The sequence below is a fragment of the Oncorhynchus masou genome, chromosome 13 (genome assembly GCF_036934945.1).
Source record: "Oncorhynchus masou masou isolate Uvic2021 chromosome 13, UVic_Omas_1.1, whole genome shotgun sequence".
NCBI lineage: Eukaryota > Metazoa > Chordata > Actinopteri > Salmoniformes > Salmonidae > Oncorhynchus > Oncorhynchus masou.
In genome coordinates, this window is record NC_088224.1 from 66,976,176 (window position 1) to 66,998,251 (window position 22,076).

The following is a 22,076-nucleotide window of genomic DNA, read 5'->3' on the forward strand; positions in this document are numbered from 1 at the left end:
TTGGGTGGGCTATTTACAGATGGGCTATGTACAGCTGCAGCGATCGGTTAGCTGATGTTTAAAGTTAGTGAGGGAAATATAAGTCTCCAGCTTCAGCGATTTTTGCAACTCATTTCAGTCATTGGCTGCAGAGAACTGGAAGGAAAGGCTGCCAAAGAAGGTGCTGGCTTTAGGGATGACCAGTGAGATATACCTGCTTGAGCGCGTGCTAGGGGTGGGTGTGGTTATCGTGACCAGTGAGCCGAGATAAGGCGGAGCTTTACCTAGCATAGACTTATAGATGTCCTGGAGCCAGTGGGTCTGGCGACGAATATGTAGCGAGGGCCAGCCGACTAGAGCATACAGGTCGCAGTGGTGGGTGGTATTAGGGGCATTGGTGACAAAACGGATGGCACTGTGTTAGACTGCATCCAGTTTGCTGAGTAGAGTATTGGAAGCTATTTTGTAAATGACATCGCAGAAGTCGAGGATCAGTAGGATAGTCAGTTTTACGAGGGTATGTTTGGCGGCGTGAGTGAAGGAGGCTTTGTTGCGAAATAGGAGGCCGATTCTAGATTTAATTTTGGATTGGAGATGTATAATATGAGTCTGGAAGGAGACTTTACAGTCTAGCCAGACACTTAGAATTTGTGGACAACTACAAATACCTAAGTCAGAACCGTCCAGAGTAGTGATGCTAGTCGGGCGTGTGGGTGCGGGCACCAAATGGTTGAAAAGCATGCATTTGGTTTTAGAGCAGTTGGAGGCCACGGAAGGAGTGTTGTATGGCATTGAAGCTTGTTTGGAAGTTAGTTAACACAGTGTCCAAAGAAGGACCAAATGTATACAGAATGGTATCTTCACTATTATTCTACAATGTAGAAAATAGACAAAAATAAAGAAAAACCCTTGAATGAGTAGGAGTGTCCAAACTTTTGACGGGTAGTGTATGTTTAAAATGTGTTTAGTACACGTTGAATGTTTTTATTTATGTATATATCTCATTTAGTTGAAGATTTCATATAAATCTGTATTTTGCTGCATAATTATTACCTTTTCTATTCTATTCATACTGTATTTGAGGTTGAAATAAAACAAAACACCATGACTACAACAGCCTGTATTTGTGCGCCTCTAAACGTCACCGAGATTAGTCCTTACGTGATCATGCGTGAGCGCAGGTTGTTGATATCTGGGTGTGGGGGCTGAGTGATGGGGAGGATGGCGCTTGGACCGTCAGACAGGGGGGTGGTCAGGGGTCCGCCCACTGTCTCACCCTCTAAACCCCCCTGGTCGTGGGGGTCGTGCTCTATGGTCAGCTGGAGCAGACGACTGGTCTCCTGGATGAGCAGGTCAATCTGGTGGAGGAAACATATGATCAGTGTAGCATTAGCATGTAGCATAACATATAGAATGTAAAATAGCATATAGCATAACATGTAGTATGGCTAAGAGTGTTGATGTTTTCCCCTTAGTGTCCACCATGCTCTGATGCAGTAGAATAAACAAGAGTAAGGACTTAAACTTGTATCTTGTATCTTGTAACATCAAATTTCATTAACATCTAAAATCAATGTCATTGATGTCTATCAGCAACACAAGTAAAGAGATGTCAGCTAGCTTACCTCATCGAGAGGAACATTCCTGATGGGTGTTCCGTTGATCTCCAGGATCCGGTCTCCGACATGTATGGAGTTCTTCACATCTGGACTGATCAACTCAGAGTCCACCCTGGAGAAGGAATGAGAGAACAGCGATAAGCAGTTGGAAATACAGTTGAAGTTGGAAGTTTACATACACCTTAGCCAAATACATTTAAACTCAGTTTTTCACAATTCCTGACATTTAATCCTAGTAACAATTCCCTGTCCTAGGTCAGTTAGGGTCACCACGTTATTTTAAGAATGTGAAATGTCAGAATAATAGTAGAGAGAATGATTTATTTCAGCTTTTATTTCTTTCATCACATTCCCAATGGGTCAGAAGTTTACATACACTAAATTAGTATTTGGTAGCATTGCCTTTAAATTGTTTAACTTGGGTCAAATGTTTCAGGTCTCCTTCCCACAATAAGTTGGGTGAATTTTGACCCATTCCTCCTGACAGAGCTGGTGTAACTGAGTCAGGTTTGTAGGCCTCCTTGCTCGCACACACTTTCTCAGTTCTGCCCACAAATGTTCTATGGCATTGAGGTCAGGGCTTTGTCATGGCCACTCCAATACCTTGACTTTGTTGTCCTTAAGCGGTTGGGATTCACGGTTTGGATGGTGTTCTTCGACTTGCAAGCCTCTCCCTTTTTCCTCCAAACATAACGATGGTCATTATGGCCAAACAGTTCTATTTTTATTTCATCGGACCAGAGGACATTTCTCCAAAAAGTACGATCTTTGTTCCATTGTGCAGTTGCAAACTGTAGTCTGGCTTTTTTTATGGCAATTTTGGAGCAGTGACTTCTTCCTTGCTGAGCGACCTCTCAGGTTATGTCGATATAAGACTCCCTTTACGTGACAACGTGTCTCCTTCCCGAGCGGTATGACGGCTGCGTGGTCCCATGGTGTTTATACTTGCGTACTATTGTTAGTACAGATGAGCATGGTACCTTCAGGCATTTGGAAATTGCTCCCAAGGATGAACCAGACTTGTGGCGGTCTACAAAATGTTTTTCTGAGGTCTTGGCTGATTTCTTTTGATTTTCCCATGATGTCAAGCAAAGAGGCACTGAGTTTGAAGGTAGGCCTTGAAATGCATCCACGGGTACACCTCCAATTGACTCAAATGATGTCAATTCGCCAATCAGAAGCTTCTAAAGCCATGACATCATTTTCTGGAATTTTCCAAGCTATTTAAAAAGGCACAGTCAATGTAGTGTATGTAAACTTCTGACCCACTGGAATTGTGATACCTTGAATTATAAGTGAAATAATCTGTCTGTAAACAATTGTTGGAAAAATGATTTATGTCATGCACAAAGTAGATGTCCTAATCAACTTGCCAAAACTATAGTTTGTTAACAAGAAATGTGTGGAGTCGTTGAAAAATGAGATTTTATGACTCCAACCTAAGTGTATGTAAAGTTCCGACTTCAACTGTAGATTTAACCTCAATATCCATCTTTCTCACATTCCATTAGCCGAGTGATTACATCATAAGTCTAGGAAGTATGACTATAGAAGAAATAGAAAATCTAGCATGTACAGAATGGTATACTGGTCCACTGGAAAGATAGAAGTCAGAACAGCGTACCTACTGCTAGATCCTTTCCATCCCTTTTGTTGTACAAGGACATGGGTATAGTATTTCATCTACACTGGATTTAAATAACAATGTCCTCACTTTCCCTCACTTCCATTCTGAGTCTCTGACTCCCATGTCTCCCATTCAGTCATCTCCCATACTTCCGTTAGCCTCCTGATCCATCCCCCTCCCTCCCTCCCTCTCTCCCTCCCCACTCCATCCCCCTCCCCTCCCCACTCCATCCCCCTCCCCTCCCCACTCCATCCCCCTCCCCTCCCCACTCCATCCCCCACCCACCCCATCCCCATCCCCCTCCCATCCCATGCTCCTTCCCTCCCCACTCCCTCCCCCTTCCCTCCCCACTCCATCCCCCTCCCCACTCCATCCCCATCCCCCTCCCATCCCATGCTCCTTCCCTCCCCACTCCCTCCCCCTTCCCTCCCCACTCCAACCCCCTCCCCACTCCAACCCCCTCCCCACTCCACCCCCCCCTCCACACCCCATCCCCCTCCCCACTCCCTCCCCCTTCCCTCCCCACTCCAACCCCCTCCCCTCCCCACTCCATCCCCCTTCCCTCCCCACTCCATCCCCCTCCCCTCCCCCTACCCTTCCCTCCCCACTCCAACCCCCTCCCCTCCCCACTCCATCCCCCTTCCCTCCCCTCCCCACTCCATCCCCCTCCCCACTCCACCCCCTCCCCTCCCCACTCCATCCCCCTCCCCTCCCCACTCCATACCCCTCCCCTCCCCACTCCATTCCTCCCTTGGTGTATTTATTACAATTCTATTCAATAGTTAATTAAACCAGCAAGTCCCACTGAGATAAGGAATACTCTTTTCAATCTCTCTCCCTTTCCCACCATATCTCAACCCTCCATCACATCTACCCCCCTACCCCTTCTCTATACTCACTGTGATACCCTGACAGTGCGTTCGGGGCCGTAGCCGTTGGGGCTGACAGGCTGGTTGATGGCGACTGAGATCCCTCTCCGCCCGTCTGTGGAGGCTGGGATGGACACCAAGGTCACCGTGTGGGGAATCCTGGCACATGGTGAGTCTGGCAGGGACACCGGCGTCACGATAGTCCGGTAGTAACAGAGGCCACTGTCAAGTGAGAAAGGGGAGAGAGGCAGGGGGAGGTCAGCATAGATAGAACAGAAAAGTGTACGAATATCCATAAAGCAATATTAATACGGAGAAATAGGAATGCAAATGTGATATGTTCTTACACAATGTCATGTTCGCATATTACACATTTTATTTTGGACATAAGTGACAATTTACATTTCTGTGTGCATCACCTGATAGAATTAAATTATATTTTTAACATCGTGCCAGAATGTCAAGTGGCAGAATAATGATCTAGTCAGCCTCCCATCACACACACACTTCCATTCAGAGCTGACAGCACAATGACTGCTTTGTATTTCAACATCCCTTCCTCCCTCCTCGTGTCAGTGTGTGTGTGTCATACAGTACCCCCTTCCTCACCTCATGTCAGTTGTTTCTCTATCCAGCACTACTGTTATTTCCACATTTCTAGTTCTGCTTTAGGCTACAGTGGCCAGGCTGCACAGCAATGGTGTTACTGTAATAACATTCTGAACAAATTACAACCTCTCATCTCGATGATAAATAATGCCCTTCCCTTGAGTCTACTGAATCTCTACACCCTACGATCATGTAGGAAGACCATTTTATAAATAATGTTTTTATGATCATTATAATGTACCAGTATAGTTTGGACCTCTCCACCAGTGCGTAGGTGTCTCCGTCTCCGATGAAGGCTCTGCAGTTCAGACAGGTGAAGCATTCTGGGTGGTACTTCTGTTCCCCTGCGACCTGGTAGACACACGCAGAGAGAGGGTCAGGGAAGGATTCCTAGGTAGGGTTAAGAGTCAGCTAAATAACACAACCTTTATTTCAGCAGGTTGGTCAATTGCGATCCAAATTATTCTCTTGCAATGACCATCTGTCTGATGTCAAGACGGAAAAGCAAGGCAAGAAGAAATCTACAAAACACAACGATAGGTCAAACGTTAAACAAAGCAAAGAGAATATACTACAAGTCAACTACAAGTTCACTACTTGTTCAGGTCAGTAGATGCATCACATCACAAAAACAGCAATAAACAGATCAACAAACTAGGGCAGATGCAGATTAACCAGTACAAGTAGGGCTAGATTGCTGTGGTTGATATCATCGTTATTAGCTTCCGGTTAGTTTCTATCTAGCGCTATCCAATCACTGGCAGAAGGATAGAGCTGATAATTGAATAATGGCCAAAAACAGCACAACCAATGACCAGATGAATGTAACAGCCAGAGTTAAATTACCGACCACAAACAGATTTGTAAACTAACAGATATCACAATCGATGACCAGATGAATGTAACAGCCAGAGTTAAATTACCGACCACAAACAGATTTGTAAACTAACAGATATCACAATCGATGACCAGATGAATGTAACAGCCAGAGTTAAATTACCGACCACAAACAGATTTGTAAACTAACAGATATCACAATCGATGACCAGATGAATGTAACAGCCAGAGTTAAATTACCGACCCCTACCAGATTTGTAAATGAACAAGATACCACATTCACACATGTTCCTTATAGATGCTTAACGTAGTAACCAGGCAAATTGGTCTAAAATGGGCCCACTTGAGAAAGCTTTTGGCACAGGGTTTACTGGTAATCGATTGAAAGATGTAAGATTCCCACTAGAGGCTGATTTACATATGGAATGCTAATCTATACATAAAATCCCCCCAGGTAAAATGACCTTAAATGCAAATGACCAACATTGCTCGTTGGACAGGTCTAGCAGGGCTTTACTTCAACAAGAAACTGGTGACCTCGTATCTCCTCAGAGACATAGGTTGAAGACCTCTCTCTCTCTCTTGCTCTGATCAGAGGCACTCAAGTGCTGCAATGATCTGCAATTCAAATTTTACTGGGGGAGAGTTTCAGTTTTCTGGGATGAACAAAGAATAGTAATCTATGAAATATGAGGGGGAAAAAAGAAAAACAATTCAAGGGGGGATTTTTCAGACACTATTAAGGAAACTTTAAAATAATACTGCTCTTATGAGTTTGGAAAATTCTAGCAATTCCCTTTAAGAGTGGCACAGTGGTCGATAATATAGATAAAACTAAATTCCGGGTAATCAACAAAATCTACCTCTACAGCCCTGTGTCTACCCTCCCCCTCAGGGATCGTTCCCATGGAAACCAGAGAGAGAGAGAGAGAGAGAGAGACAGAGACAGAGACAGCCTGAGACAGAGAGAGACAGAGACAGCCAGAGACAGAGAGAGACAGAGACAAAGACAGAGAGACAGACAGAGAGAAAGAGAGAGAGAGAGAGATAGACAGACAGAGAGACAGAGAGAGAGAGATAGACAGACAGAGAGACAGAGACAGAGAGAGAGAGAAATGAGAGAAATGAGTTGACTCCCTGACCTAATTGTGTACCTTTTGAATCCTGGTTGTTCATGTTAACAGAGCAGATGGACTCAGATAATGAATGAGAAGAGAGAAGGTAATGAATGTGTAATTGGTTTCCATTAGCTCTGGAGCAGATGGAACACAGAATGAGTTGGTAAAGAGAAGCAGCCTCAGGGGCTTGGTGAGTCACAGTCACTGTATTTTGCAGTAGAGTAGAGTAGGAAGGGTAAAACATGGGCTGTAAACAATGATAAGTGGCTGAGTTCTTTATGTCAGTTATGATCACAGTGTGTGTAAACACCACATCACAGCCACTCAGAGGGACGGAGATGAAATTATAACGAAGTACAATGAATTACAATTGAAGTACAATGAATGATGAAAGATAGGGGTCAAAATGTCTTCTAGTTGATAATGAATAAGCATACGCTGTCATGTCAACCATGTTATCCTTGTGTTAAAGTATGTTATAGAGTAAAGTAAAATAGTCGAATATGCATGTGCTTGTGTGTGTGTGCGCGCGTCTGCACAGAATTGGCCAGCGTTACCTAGCGTTGATTTTTCAATAACATTTCTAGTGCTGATTCAGGTGTTGAATTAACTCTGTAAGTGAACCCGTGTTGGTGTTAACCAGTGTTAAACCAAAAGCACAACCAACATTAGCATATTTCACAGCATGCTCTATTTGCAGGTAGATTTTTAAAAATGCTTGTTTCAATATCTATGTTTTTGCAATGGACATTGATTGATTGATCATATGCTACTCAAATATAAATAAATAACATACATTTTTCTAAACTAATCCAATCCATTACTTTATTGCACACGTTATTGCCAAGTCTAGATCCAAGAGGCTCCTAAATAGCTTCTACCCCCAAGCCATAAGACTAACAGCTAATCAAATGGCTACCCAGACTATTTGCATTGCCGGTGCACCCTGCTCATGAATGATTTGCTATTCTAATCTCTTATTTTCTTAAAACTGCATTGTTGGTTAAGGGCTTGTAAGTAATCATTTCACTGTAAGGTTGTATTCGGCGCATTTGACAAATAACATTTTATTTGACTTGATTTATTGAAATGGTTGTTCCAGTTTAGATAGTCTCATATCTTAGTCTTCCCAATCCGGCAGTCATTCTGAATACAGGTTGCGGCATTCATGTTGGATATTCCCACTCGAGTTGGATTCCAATAGGAATTACAGAAATACAGTCACATTATAATGTGACTTGCAGGCCTGAAAACCACGAGTTTCAGGCCACTGTATAGGGTAAAACTAGGCCCTCAAAATAAGGCCTTATTAAATACTTGTTGTATATTTTTTTTTATGACAATATATTCACTTAGGATCTCACTTGGTGGAGGCCACTGAACTGAAAATGGATGAAAGCAATAACCATGTCTTTGTTATGAACAAATACAGTCATGGGTGTTAACTCTGGGTAATAAGGCTTTACACTAAGCGGTGTGTTAATTTAACACTGCAAAGTGTGGACCTGTATAGACACTGGACCAGTGACACATTTAACACTGTCAGTGTTGATTTAACACTGTAGAATTGTGTGTGTGTGCATGGGTGTGTGTGTAGCAGGCAGTGACCAGTCTCAGGTGTGAGCCCCCGCGTGGAGGAGAGGAAGGACATCTGGACGTAGAGGAAGAGACAGTGCGACGCCTGCTACTCTGACACTGTGGCTACTGCCATTTGTCGACCCTCGAAACCTCTTTCCTACACACAAACACATCTCTCCAACCACATCTGACAACTGCTACTGCCGCACACACAAAGAAAAAAGAGCAGAAAGAGAGAAAGAGAGAAAGAGAGAGAGAGAGAGAGAGAGAGAGAGAAGATAGACACTAACAATAGCCCTGTGTGTATCTTATGGGTGGAATGTTCTATTATCTTTCTCTCACTGCTAATTTAGCTCATTTACAATTACTGAAACTATGCAGCATAAGACCACCTGACCTGGAAATTCCAAGAAACCTGCCCAAAACATTTGTTAAAAATCTTCCATTTACAAATGAGCAGGGATAACTTACAGCACATACTGTAACTACCCACAGCTGCCCCCCCCCCCCCCGCCTCTGTAGTCATGCGTATGTGTGTGTATAAGAGAGCAGTGTGGCTTGGCATGTGGCGCACACAGGACCTCTGTGACAACAATCCAAATTATCAGCACGTTTCCTTTGGTAACAGTGAGGGGGGCAGACAGTACCCAGGAAGAACTGGGTCGGTCGCCATGGAGAAGCATCTGGAAACAGTGTGTGGGTCTGTTACCATGGTGAGGTGGAGGGAGGCGGTCACATATTAAGCATGATCCTATAATGAACACTAACTGCACCAGCTGGGGACTTGTGATGAAGATACAGTGGTGAGAAATGCAACTAATCTCAAAATAGAAAGCAGGAACCTGCCTGAAACTACTCATGTATATAACCAGGCAAATCTTTACATTTTATTTGTCCAATAAAACATCTCTCTTCCTCCTCTTTCTACACTGTAAACCAAATCAGTGCAAATAAATAGAAAAAAATTCCTTGAGGCCTCTCTCAAAGCATGAGTGATAATGGAAATGAGTTCGCACTAGTGTAATAAACTGAGTTGTGTTACACGAGAATGAGGAAATTCCCCTGGTGATGATGAGACAGCCATTCAGAAGCTGTCATTTCAGTACTTAAATGTGTCATTAAAGTTTCAACTTTAAGTGTTTAACAACCAATAAATTGGGAGGCTAATCCGTTTAGTGGTGTGTGTGTGTGTTTTCAGACAGTCTATGGAATGTGTATGGCCTCTGTTGGACCAATCAGAAGTATTTATGACCCCCTGGTGTCACTACGATACTCTCAGGTTCTCTAGTGTAAACAACAGATGAGGGGGGAATTCTCCATATTGAGTTTAGGTCATTTTCAGTTCCCAAAACTATTGCATCTTAGTTTTTTTTAGGATTAATTCTAAAAGGTTGAGTCCAACCATGTAAACTAGGTGAATTGGAGCCAATGCTACAGTATATTCTGATATCCATACTAGCATACCATTTAGAATGTTTGCCCATTGCCCACTACATTGCTTATTAGTGTGGTGGATATTGGAACTTTAGCCGGTTGCTTACTTCTGTTTCCTGTATGGACTTCCAGTTATACTGATGCATTTTGGGCCTGTAAAGGGTCTTGCCGATTTAGTGATATGGACCATGTGTGGAGGGTCATGGGGACTATAAAACACTAGCAACATAGGGTATGACCCCTTGCGTCAGTTAGCCTGGTATTAACACTACACACGCACACACACGTTGTCAGTTAATCTGATATAAACATTGCACACACACCTCCATGACTTCACTAACCCATCCCAGGCAGGATACATCTGTAACAGTGATCTAATTGTAACACACAGCACCTTGAGGTGATGCAGAGCTGGCACAGAGGGGATCCGGTTGGTGTAACTAACCACTTTATGGGAAACCTGGAGATGACTAGCTATTCCAGTGAGCTATTGAGGTTCAATGGAACTGTTGCAATAGTTTAGCTCAGGGCGTCAACATGTTCTGTTGTTGAGGCCTACTGAGACTGCCAAGTAGACATAAAACCAATGGAAAAGGAGTACTTTTCATGCTACACAAGGAATTTAAATTAAATCAGCAGCACATTCAGCAGGTAATAGATACTCCATGAGAGTTAATTCTAGGTCAAATTCCATAAATGATTAATGGGGGATTCCACATTCTAAATCCATTTGATGAGGTGCTGGGGGATCAGGATCAGTCAAATCTCCATACAACAGATGGGTAGAACGTCTATCATATAGAAACCTGCATTTAAATCAATTCATCACGCAATGAAATTTGGCTTTTCAATTTCCAAACCAAAACCTAAACTGTGGAGAGAAGAGAAGTGGAGCATGGCCTGGATCTTGAGTAGAAAAAGGACATCTGTATGTGTGTGGATAGGATACATAGGCAACACAAAGCCTGTGTTGCCAACTGAGATCTAAGTAGGACAGAAGGCAGTGAATGGGGGAAGCCTAATGGTGATTGGAGGTGCTATCTAGAACCATAATGTGTTATTCGGCTATCCCAATAGGATAAACCTTTTTGGTTCCAGGTAGAACCCTCTGTAGAAAGGCACTACAAGGAACCAAAAAGTGTTATTCAAAGAGTTATATCATATGGGGACAGCCCCCCCAAAAAAACATTATGGTTCTAGATAGTGCCTCCAAATCACCATTAGGCTTCCCCCGTTCACTGCCTTCTTTCCTACTTAGATCTCATTTGGCAACACAGGCTTTCATTTTGTTTCTGATTCCGGCTCACTTAGAAAGAATAAACTGGGAAAATATGATTAGACCAGACCAAGTGGCAGAAACAGCACCCAGCAGCCCCAAACAGGGCTAGAATTCTAGCCTATTCATTGGAAAACCCCTGTCTACCACTTAGCCAACAGCATGTTAAAGCCATCCTATAGCATCAACAGCATGTTAAGGCCATCCTGTAGCATCAACACCATCATGATGAGCTATGGCTGCTTTAGAACTGCTGTCAATGGAATCCGCATGATACCTCATGGTAAGTCAATGAAGCGTTGAGTTCCATCTGATAGATAGGTGGACATCCGGTAGAGGCACACACTTGTGTGTACATGATCATGTGTGTTTATACTGTGCATATGTACAGTGCAGGGCTGCAATCATCTCAGCATTACAATCAAGCTTTAACTAGCCTAGCCTACTGTAACTGGGGCTCTGGGCAGGACCTACTCTAAATATAGACCATGTGCCTGCCCCGGCTCATTTCTATTTCATGAAACAAACAAAAAAATGTATTTCATGGACCCAGTTTCTTAGAGATCATTTCAACCCTTTCAACATGAAGATATCTCTTAACAACATAATTTTAGGGAACGATACAATATCAATACTGATGTTCTATTTCTACTAAAACCATGCAATAGAGAGAGACCTAAAGCACAAACACAGCAAAATCAAGCCTGCCCACTCAACACAAGCTGAAGCTAGCCAAGCCCTTTCACTCAATCACAGTCTACAGAGGGAAAGCCATTTTACCTTTTTGTCCCTTTTCCACAGCTTGAGACAGCAAAATCCCCAGAAAAATAAATCTGACACCATGGCAGCCTCCCGCCTGCTGCTGCTTTCCTATACAGTCCACCCTACTCCCGGCAAGACTAGTTCATTCTGGTGAGCCCACACCGCTGTCACAACACAGAGGCAGCGGCCAAATTAGAGAGAGCGAGGAGCAGCCCACGCCTTTGCCGCTGAGCTCATCTCTGAAACGGCATCACAGGCTGCTCTCCCCCCTCCCTCCCTCGTTCTCTATCTAACAAGCGGCAGCCGCTCTCACTTTCTGTTTTTATGACCTCATCGTTTCCTGCCTGGCCTGGCCCACCCATGCGCCTGCTGGCTGTCTCTCCTCTCTGATGTCTTCAGAAAATACCTCCTCCCATATTTATTTCCCTCTCTTCCCCATCCCCCTTTCCCTAGTTCCCCTGATTCCAAAGCTCCTCTAGCCGACAGGCAATCATATTTAATCCTCTGTCTGAAATGTCAAATAAAAAAAGGGGGCTAGCCAAAGCCCTCATGCGACACCATCATGTCATCCAACATTGGTTGTTTTAGAGGGCTTACTGTACTAGTGGGGAGGATGACAGACTGATTCTACAAACGTAGGATCTTAATTTGAGCCAGTTTGCTACAGCTGGAAAAGAATCCTGCAGCAACAGGAAATGTGAATTATTATGTGGATTATAATGAATGGACATTTTTGTTGGGGTTGATTCATTTTTCATAAGGGAAAATCAAGTCTGAAATTTCAAAGTGGAAACTACAAACTTCTGAAGCCATTTTAAACCTCAAAATTACAATACACATTTGACATTTCCTCTGTGATAAAATGAAGGTCCTACATCTGTAGCCACTGCTGCGTTGTCTCGGCTGTGTGCTTATGGTGTGCTTATGGTTGTTGTACTATTTGAAGGTGAACCTTCGTCCCAGTCTGACGTCCTGAGACCTCTGGAGCAGGTTTTCATCAAGGATTTCTCTGTATTTTGCTCCGTTCACCTTTGCCTCGATCCTGACTAGTCTCCCAGTCCCCGCCTCAGAAAAACATCCTCACAGCATGATGCTGCCACCACCATGCTTCACCGTGGGGATGTTACTAGGTTTCCTCCAAACGTGACGCTTGGCATTCAAGTCACAGAGTTAAGTTTTGGTTTCATCAGACTAGAGAATCTTGTTTCTCAGGGTCTGAGAGTCTTTAGGTGCCTTTTGACAAACTCCAAGCAGGCTGTCATGTGCCTTTTACTGAGGAGTGGCTTCTGTCTGGCCACTCTTCCATAAAGACCTGATTGGCAGAGTGCTGCAGAGATGGTTGTACTTCTGGAAGGTTTTCCAATCTCCACAGAGAAAATCCAGTGCTCTGTCAGAGTGACCATCAGGTTCTTGGTCATCTCCCCTACCAAGGCCCTTCTCCCCCGATTGCTCAGTTTGGCCAGCTCTAGGAAGTGTCTTGATGGTTCCAAACTTCTTCCATTTAAGAATGATGGAGGGCACTGTGTTCTTGGGGACACTCAATTCTACAGAATTTTTTTGGTGCCCTTCCCCAGATCTGTGCCTCGACATAATCCTGTCTCAGAGCTCTACAGACAATTCTTTCGACCTCATGGCTTGGTTTTTGCTGTGACATGCACTGTCAACTGTGGGACAGTTGTGTGTGCCTTTCCAAATCATGTCCAATTAATTGAATTTACAACAGGTGGACTCCAATCAAGTTGTAGAAACATCTCAAGGATGATCAATGGAAACAGGATGCACCTGAGCTCAAATTCGAGTCTCATAGCAAAGGGCCTGAATACTTATGTAAATAAGATATCCGTTTTTTTATTTTTTTATATTGGATACAATTTCTAAAAACCTGTTTTCGCTTTGTCATTATGGGCTATTGTGTGTAGATTGCTGAGAATTTTTTATTAAAAAAAAATACATTTTAGAATAAGGCTGTAACGTAACAACATTTTTGAAAAAGTTATCTTCAGGGTCAGATGCTTCCAAGAGGAAACAGCATCACTTTTCAATACAGCCTTCTCTTGGAAATGACTGACCCTGAAGAACAATAGAACATTAAGCAAAAATAGAGTGCCAGACAGTATTACAATGGTTGATCAATGGCACCTCAGCCAATAGAAACGCTACATAACAGTGTAGTAAGGTGGCTGTGTTATTGGAGATAGTGTAGGTAACCTAGCGGTTCAAGAGATGAGCCAGCAACTGGAGGGTTGCCAGTTCAAATCCCGGGTCAGACTGGAAAAATATTTTTGGAAGTCAGCTGGCAACCGGAGGGTTGCAGGTATCAAATCCTACATGCTTGCCATTGTACCCTTGAGAAAGGCACTTAATTATTTTATTTCCCTACTAGTGAAATTCTAGTTTTCCATGGAGGTCGTTTCTATTTTTAAATAAAGCAGAAGTGGTCAAAAAATCATTAGATAGAGGTTTCTATTGGGGAGGAATGTGAACATGCCACTACAAGTATAATAGAATTGGAAAACCCCACTAAAAAGCAAAGAATATTGAATCTGAAAAGGTACCAAAATGTTATAAACGATGGAGTTTTCAAGACGCTCATCAAAGTTTCAGACCAGGTTGAAGTTCATATTGTTATGCGTGGATACGTGTGAATATATAAAGATCTCTCCATTCTATGGTGTGGGATGGAAAATGTTGACAAAGTCATTGTAGGCAGCCAAACAAGACAAGGCAGGCAGGTCATGGTAAATAAATTCCACCTCACTTAAACCTTAGCAGGAAGGAAGTGTAAGCCCCCTTTCTGTAAATACACATTCCTGCTACCTTTACAATGTTGCTCAACCTCTACGGTGACATGCTGAAACCCTTACAGTAACTCAAGTCTACTTCCCAACGCTCACCCCCAGGCATATCTGACCAGACACAAACAAACCAGCTCCCACCCTAATTTCAGAATCTGACATGTTGTTCACTGACAATTGCTCAATCACCATGGTGACAAACTGAAAATCTTAATGTCTGAAAGTGAGTGTCTTGTGGTCTCATACCAGTGGGAGTTGTTATAAGAAGTTGCTAAACTGTGATTGTCCGTGAAAGGGAGGGACATATCATGTACTTTAAAGTTTCTTGAAAATATGTATATTTCCCAATATCCATCCACTCATAACAATACTGAAACGACCCTGGCCTTTAAATGCATTATTAACCACCCAAGGGAGTTCGTTATCTTGGGGTTGTGGTTGGCATGCTTGCCTTTGGGTCATGGCGACCCCGTTTGAATACCTGCAGGGACATAGCCTACCTACTCCCGCAGGACACGCCAACACTATACCAGAGTGGAAGAAATTAACCTAAGCGGTTTGAGAAACGGCACAATTCTTTACGGCTAACTAATGTCCAAATTACACTATCTCTGAGGTTCTTCTGTAGTCAGCAGTGAGGGAGGTAGAAACCAGGGAGGCAGGAGAGAGGGAGGCAACGGGGAGGGAGGCAGCAGGACAGTGGATCCAATTACTGCACTTGGCTCTGTATCCAAGTCATAAATCACCTTGAACAGAATAGGCGTTATAAATTACTGGCCCCTAACTCTGACCACTCATCTGATCAAGGCTGCAGAAGTCAATGGCGAAAACAGAGAGATAGAGAGAGAGGTGGCGGGGGGGGAGCTCATCCTACATGAGGATTCTGTGATCATGGTTGACAGAGGATAGGGCTTACATACAGATGTAAGTTCAAGCTTCAAGCTTCTTGAAAATGTACAAGACGGCCATATAATCTCGTGTGTAGGGTGAGTGGCACTGGTTCACAAATCCAACCACAAACAGTGGTTGAATGAGGCTTTATGGCTGCTTACATTGATCTGAGGCTCTGGACTCCTTATAGGAAAACCTAACCGAAAGCAGAGGCACGGTGAGAAATGTCTCAATTCATTCTGTTCTCTTGTCCGACCAAAACGACCTGATCAATGTGACATTTCAATCAGCAGACTGAGTCACAGCCACATTGCATCACACGGTTTTGGAGTGCTTTCTCTATCCCGGCTCCAACAAACAAAACCTTCTGAAAGAGGATGCTTTTTGTGGGCTGATGAAATGCAGTCTGCCCTGTTTGGCTGGCCTGATGCCAAGAGAGGGTGTGTGGGATTGGACTGCATCACGTCATATGTCCAAGGCGCAGGGAATGAAAAGCAGCAGAGGAAGTTGACCTTGTCTGCCATTCGGTTCGGTCGGTCAGTTGGTCCGTCCATCTATAACACCATTGGTCTGACATCTTTGTGATAACGTGATTGCCTGTCTGTTTTAGTTGGACTGAACCATGGTCGAACGTCAGTGGTTTCTTTACACTGTAAGGGAAATGTGAGTGATACATCTGGCCCTGTAGAGAACTCTGGGTAATGGGTAGCTGGGAAGGGCGAGCTCTAGCTGCCATCTCTGATTCCCTTTTGGCTCTGCTGGCCTCCGCTGGGTGGGTGGTTAATTACTAAGATTGCACTGCAGAAGCCTGGCTGTGGGTTGAGTGTAAATGACACACAGTCTTGCACGGATGCATAGATACAGAGAAGGACATACACATACAAATCCTAGCTGTAAATGGTAGAGAGCAAAAAACATTGAATGAGTGTGTGTGTGTGTGTGTGTGTGTGTGTGTGTGTGTGTGTGTGTGTGTGTGTGTGTGTGTGTGTGTGTGTGTGTGTGTGTGTGTGTGTGTGTGTGTGTGTGTGTGTGTGTGTGTGTGTGTGTGCGTGTGTGTGTTTGCGCACGTCAAAGAGGTCTTCTCCAGGATATAAAAAATATATATATTTGTTCCTAACTAAGCGAACACAACAAGCACTAACTCTCTCTAAGAGTTACTGAACATATTACCTCAAAACAGGGTTCACTATAAGCATTAACAATATAGAGTGCCTTTCGGAGAGTAATCAGACCACTTGATTTTTTCCACATTTTAAGTTACAGCCTTATTCTAAAATTGATGAAATATCCCCCCCCCCCCCTCATCAATCTACACACAATACCCCATAATGACAAAGCAAAAATAGATTCGTAAAAATGTTTGCTAATATAAAATAAAAATGAAATATCACTTTTACTTAAGTATTCAGACCCTTTACTGAGTACTTTGTTGAAGCACCTTTGGCAGAAACTACAGTCTCAAGTCTTCTTGGGTATGATGCTACAAGCTTGGCACATCTGTATTTGGGGAGTTTCTCACATTCTTCTTAGCAGATCCTCTCAAGCTCAGTCAGGTTGGATGCGGAGCGTTGCTGCACAGCTATTTTCAGGTCTCTCCAGAGATGTTTGATCGGATTCAAGTCCGGGCTCTGGCCGGGCCACTCAAGGACATTCAGAGACTTGTCCCGAAGCCACTCCTGCTTTATCTTGGCTGTGTGTTTAGGGTTGTTGTCCTGTTTGAAGGTGAACCTTCGCACCAGTCTGAGGTCCTGAGCGCTCTGGAGCAGGTTTTCATCAAGGAGTTCTCTATATTTTGCTCCGTTCATCTTTGCCTCGATCCTGACTAGTCTCCAAGTCTCTGCCGCTGAGAAACATCCCCTCAGCCTGATGCTGCCACCCCCATGCTTCACCGTGGGGATGGTGCTTGGTTTCAGCCAGACGTGAAGCTTGGCATTCAAGAACAATAGAACATTAAGCAAAAATAGAGTGCCAGACATTATTACAATGGTTGATCAATAGCACCTCAGCCAATAGAAATGCTACATAACAGTGTAGTAAGGTGGCTGTGTTATTGGAGATAGTGTAGTTAACCTAGCGGTAAGAGAGATGAGCCAGCAACCGGAGGGTTGCCAGTTCAAATCCTGGGTCAGACGGGTAAAATCTTTTTGGAAGTCAGCTGGCAACCGGAGGGTTGCAGGTATCAAATCCTACATGCCATTGCCTGCCGTTGAGCCCTTGAGCAAGGCACTTAAACTCCCCACAACAACAGCTCCCCGGGTGCCCAGTGTGGCAGCCCCCCGCACCTCTCCAAATCCTATGTATGTGTGTGTATATGTATGTGTGTCTTTCAGAGAGGTTGGGTTAAAAGCAGTGGTCAAATTTTGGTAGGAGTGATCTTAATCTTAGTGTGGTGGGATTGTTCTGTCCAGAGGTCAGGTCAAGGTCACCATTGAAAAGGCTTCTGGGAGATTGAACAAAGACAACAATAAAGTACAGAGAGTGAAAGAAGAAAGAGGCAGACTAAACTAACCTATTTCTGGTGAGAGTTTTTTTTTCAGACCCAGAGGTCATGGAATGAAAGGAGGTGACACCATGTCTTCACACAAGGCAGAGTGAAAGTACATTGTAATGTAGAAACTTAGCAGGCTCAATGTGAAATCAACCAGGCTCAAATGTTGTTGTCATCTTTATCATATTTCTCAATATTTCCCTTATTTGAACCTGGTGCCCAAACAACTCATTCTTACAGTTTAACAACAAGCACAAGATGTACTCTCCCACCACCACCCCCCTATCAAAGATGAAATCAGACAGACATTATATGGAAGAGGAAGACAGATAAGAAAAATGTTGTGAATTAGAGGTGTCTCAGTAGATTGTTCAGTCTGCTTTCCAACAGACACTTGGAAATTAATTCACCTTTCAGCAGGATAATAACCTAAAACAAGGTCAAATCAACACTGGAGTTGCTTACCAAGAAGACAGTGAATGTTCCTGAGTGGTCTAGTTACAGTTTGGACTTAAAATCTACTTGAAAATCCATGGCAAGACCTGAACATGGTTATGTAGCAGTGATCAACAACCAATTTGACATGGCTTGAGGAATTTTGAAAATAATGGGCAAATGTTGCACAATCCAGATGTGTAAAGCTCTTAGAGACTTACCTAGAAAGACTCACAGCTGTAATGGCTACCAAAGGTACTGCTACAAAGTATTGACTCAGGGGTGTGAATACTTATTTAAATTCAATATTTCTGTATTTCATTTACAATAAATTTGCTACATTTCAAAAAACACGTTTTAACTTAGTCATTATTGTGTGTATGCATACCTTCTGAAGGCACTATAGCCTACTCTACGCTCTCTCATTGTGAGAACAGTTATTGAGTTGCATTATTAGCCAGAATTATGACTACCTACTCATCACATTAGGAATAGTAGGCTATCTAACATAACTCTGCAAATGTGATGATGCATGGAATGCTTTATTCTAAAGGTGCATTTTCATGGTGAGAATTATCTTTCCCAAACTTAAAATTCATGCGCTGCCTATGCCGCCTGCCTACTGCTGATTTGCAATACAAAATACCTATTTACATTTGTATCTACCTGGGTTGGAAACCCTGATGGCATACTGAGCATACCACAGCTCATAAACAAGGATTAAGTCACTGTAATATTTCACCCTTTTTGACATACTAAAGAGAGAAACCAGGCGAAATCCCATTTCAAATGGCTTGATGGTAAAATACCAAAATCAAATCAAATCAAATTTATTTATATAGCCCTTCGTACATCAGCTGATATCTCAAAGTGCTGTACAGAAATCCAGCCTAAAACCTCAAACAGCAAGCAATGCAGATGTAGAAGCATGGTGGCTAGGAAAAACTCCTTAGAAAGGAAATACCACATTTCAAAGTGTGACATGCTATTGCTGGGGAGAATACAAATGGTTACCGCACCATTAACATTCTTTCTCACAGGCTACACTCACGCATGGATTTTTCACAATGTAGACTGATATATTTCCAAGAACTCTTAGCGGAAGCTTTAATCTGTCTATTGATAATTCATATTTGACTATGTACTAGGTGTCACGCCCTGATCTTAGTTCCTGTTTTCTGTCTCTGTGTTTCAGTGTTCAGTTATCGAATAAATCTAACATGGACAATTACCACGCTGCATCTTGGTCATCTCTTTCCAACAGCCTGTTACACTAGGAAACTATGGTGAATACTAGAAGCTAGTGATTACCAATGAAAAATACCTATGTAAAGAAAATCGGAACAGCAATGCAGGTAATGCATATTGCGTGTGGAATATAAGTATAAGTGTGGAATCATTTTTGTTGAGCATTGAAAGTGCTTGAAACAATCATCAACAAAACATGAATGCACTCCCACTAGTGCAGGGGGTAGGCAACTAGATTAAGCCACCATTTTGCCAGAGCAGGGTGCCGAAACATAATTATAAACAATTGTACCCGGAAAATTGACCACAAGTCAGCCCAAAAATAGATTGTATTTGAAAATAACATAAACATGTCATACCTTGATTACATTGAGGCACAATCAGGTCTCTCGTTTTATTTGTAGGAATATTTGGGAACAGATTTTATGAATTAAAATATTTTTTAACTGAATTATTGGTGATTTAGTCTTTAAAAATAAAAAAACAACCACATAAATCCTTCCCTAAATTATAGTTAACAGTAAAAAGATATTTAAAAAGAAAACGTCCTCTCAGTGTCAGCTGCGTTTATTTTCAGCAAAATTTACACGTGTAAAAATGTGTACGAACATAACAAGATTCAACAACTGAGACATAAACTAAACAAGTTCAACAGACATGTGACTAACAGAAATGGAATAATGTGTCCCTGAACAAAGGGGGGGTCAAAATCAAAAGTAACAGTCAATATCTGGTGTGGCCACCAGCCTCATTAAGTACTGCAGTGCATCTCCTCCTCATGGACTGCACCAGATTTGCCAGTTCTTGCTGTGAGATGTTACCCCACTCTTCCACCAAGGCACCTGCAAGTTCCCGGGCATTTCTGGGGGGGAATGGCCCTCACCCTCTGATCCAACAGGTCCCAGACGTGCCCAAAGGGATTGATATCCGGGCTCTTCGCTGGCCATGGCAGATCACTGACATTCCTGACTTGCAGGAAAACACGCACAGAATGAGCAGTATGGCTGGTGGCATTGTCATGCTGGAGGGTCGTGTCAGGATGAGCCTGCAGGAAGGGTACCACATGAGGGAGGAGGATGTCTTCCCTGTAACGCACAGCGTTGAGATTGCCAGCAATGACAACAAGCTCAGTCCGATGATGCTGTGACACACCGCCCCAGACCATGGATGAACCCTCCACCTTCAAATCGGTCACGCTCCAGAGTACAGATCTCGGTGTAACGCTCATTCCTTCAACAATAAACGCGAATCCGACCATCACCCCTGGTGGGACAAAACCGCGACTCATCAGTGAAGAGCAATTTTTGCCAGTCCTGTCTGGTCCAGCGACTGTGGGTTTGTGCCCATGTCAGTGCACCAGGCTGGTAAGTCTGAATCTGCAATAGGTAAGCAGCTTGGTTTGAAGAAATCAACTGTGGGAGCAATTATTATGAAATGGAAGACATACAAGAACACTGATAATCTCCCTTGATCTGGGGCTCCACGCAAGATCTCACCCCGTGGGGTCAAAATGATCACAAGAACGGTGGGTCAAAATGATCACAAGAACGGTGAGCAAAAATCCCAGAACCACACGGGGGGACCTAGTGAATGACCTGCAGAGAGCTGGGACCAAAGTAACAAAGCCTACCATCAGCAAGGGCATTGAAGATGAAACGTGGCTGGGTCTTTCAGCATGACAATGATCCCAAACACACCGCCTGGGCAACGAAGGAGTGGCTTCGTAAGAAGCATTTCAAGGTCCTGGAGTGGCCTAGCCAGTCTCCAGACCTCAACCCCATAGAAAATCTTTGGAGGGAGTTGAAAGTCCATGTTGCCCAGCAACAGCCCCAAAACGTCACTGCTCTAGAGGAGATCTGCATGGAGGAATGGGCCAAAATACCAGCAACAGTGTGTGAAAACCTTGTGAAGACTTACAGAAAACGTTTGACCTCTGTCATTGCCAACAAAGGGTATATAACAAAGTATTGAGATAAGTATTTGGTCAATAACAAAAGTTTATTTTGCACCATAATTTGCAAATAAATTCATTAAAAATCCTACAATGTGATTTTCTGGATTTTTTTTTCTCATTTTGTCTGTCATAGTTGAAGTGTACCTATGATGAAAATTACAGGCCTCTCATCTTTTTAAGTGGGAGAACTTGCACAATTGGTGGCTGACTAAATACTGTTTGCCCCACTGTACCTATAAAGAGCTGTATATACAGGCGGGCTCACAAGTGATTTATATATATATATATAGATCTTTTTTTACTCTTAAGACTTTGCGGGCCCAAAAAAAATCACTTGCGAGCCCGCCTGTTACCGACCCCTGCTCTGGTGACTAGTGAAGTTATTCAATCCATTCCACACCAACCCAACACCCTTTATCAGAGAAGGGCAGATCTCATGTACATCCTCCACTGACCCACATGTCCTTTCACACCTCTCCTCTCAGACTGTTCTCTTTACTGAAACAGTTAATGCCTCTCCCTGTAAAGCTTACAGGGATGTGTAAAGCATACTGTCT

General features: G+C 43.2%; 1 protein-coding gene across 3 annotated transcripts in view; it reads right to left on the bottom strand.

Moving 5' to 3' along the window:
* The window catches only part of LOC135552877 (LIM domain kinase 1-like), an 87,230-nt gene that overhangs the window by 11,748 nt on the left and 53,406 nt on the right, over positions 1 to 22,076 (bottom strand). For 2 of the 3 annotated variants that reach the window (XM_064984799.1, XM_064984800.1), the window contains 4 exons: positions 4,945 to 5,054; positions 4,125 to 4,316; positions 1,605 to 1,710; positions 1,141 to 1,337 (listed from right to left, as the gene is read on the bottom strand). In XM_064984799.1, the coding sequence (XP_064840871.1) occupies positions 1,141 to 1,337; positions 1,605 to 1,710; positions 4,125 to 4,316; positions 4,945 to 5,054 (605 nt within the window). Of the gene's footprint in view, positions 1 to 1,140; positions 1,338 to 1,604; positions 1,711 to 4,124; positions 4,317 to 4,944; positions 5,055 to 11,726; positions 11,990 to 22,076 lie in introns of those variants that run through there. The other variant, XM_064984801.1, reaches the window with a different exon arrangement.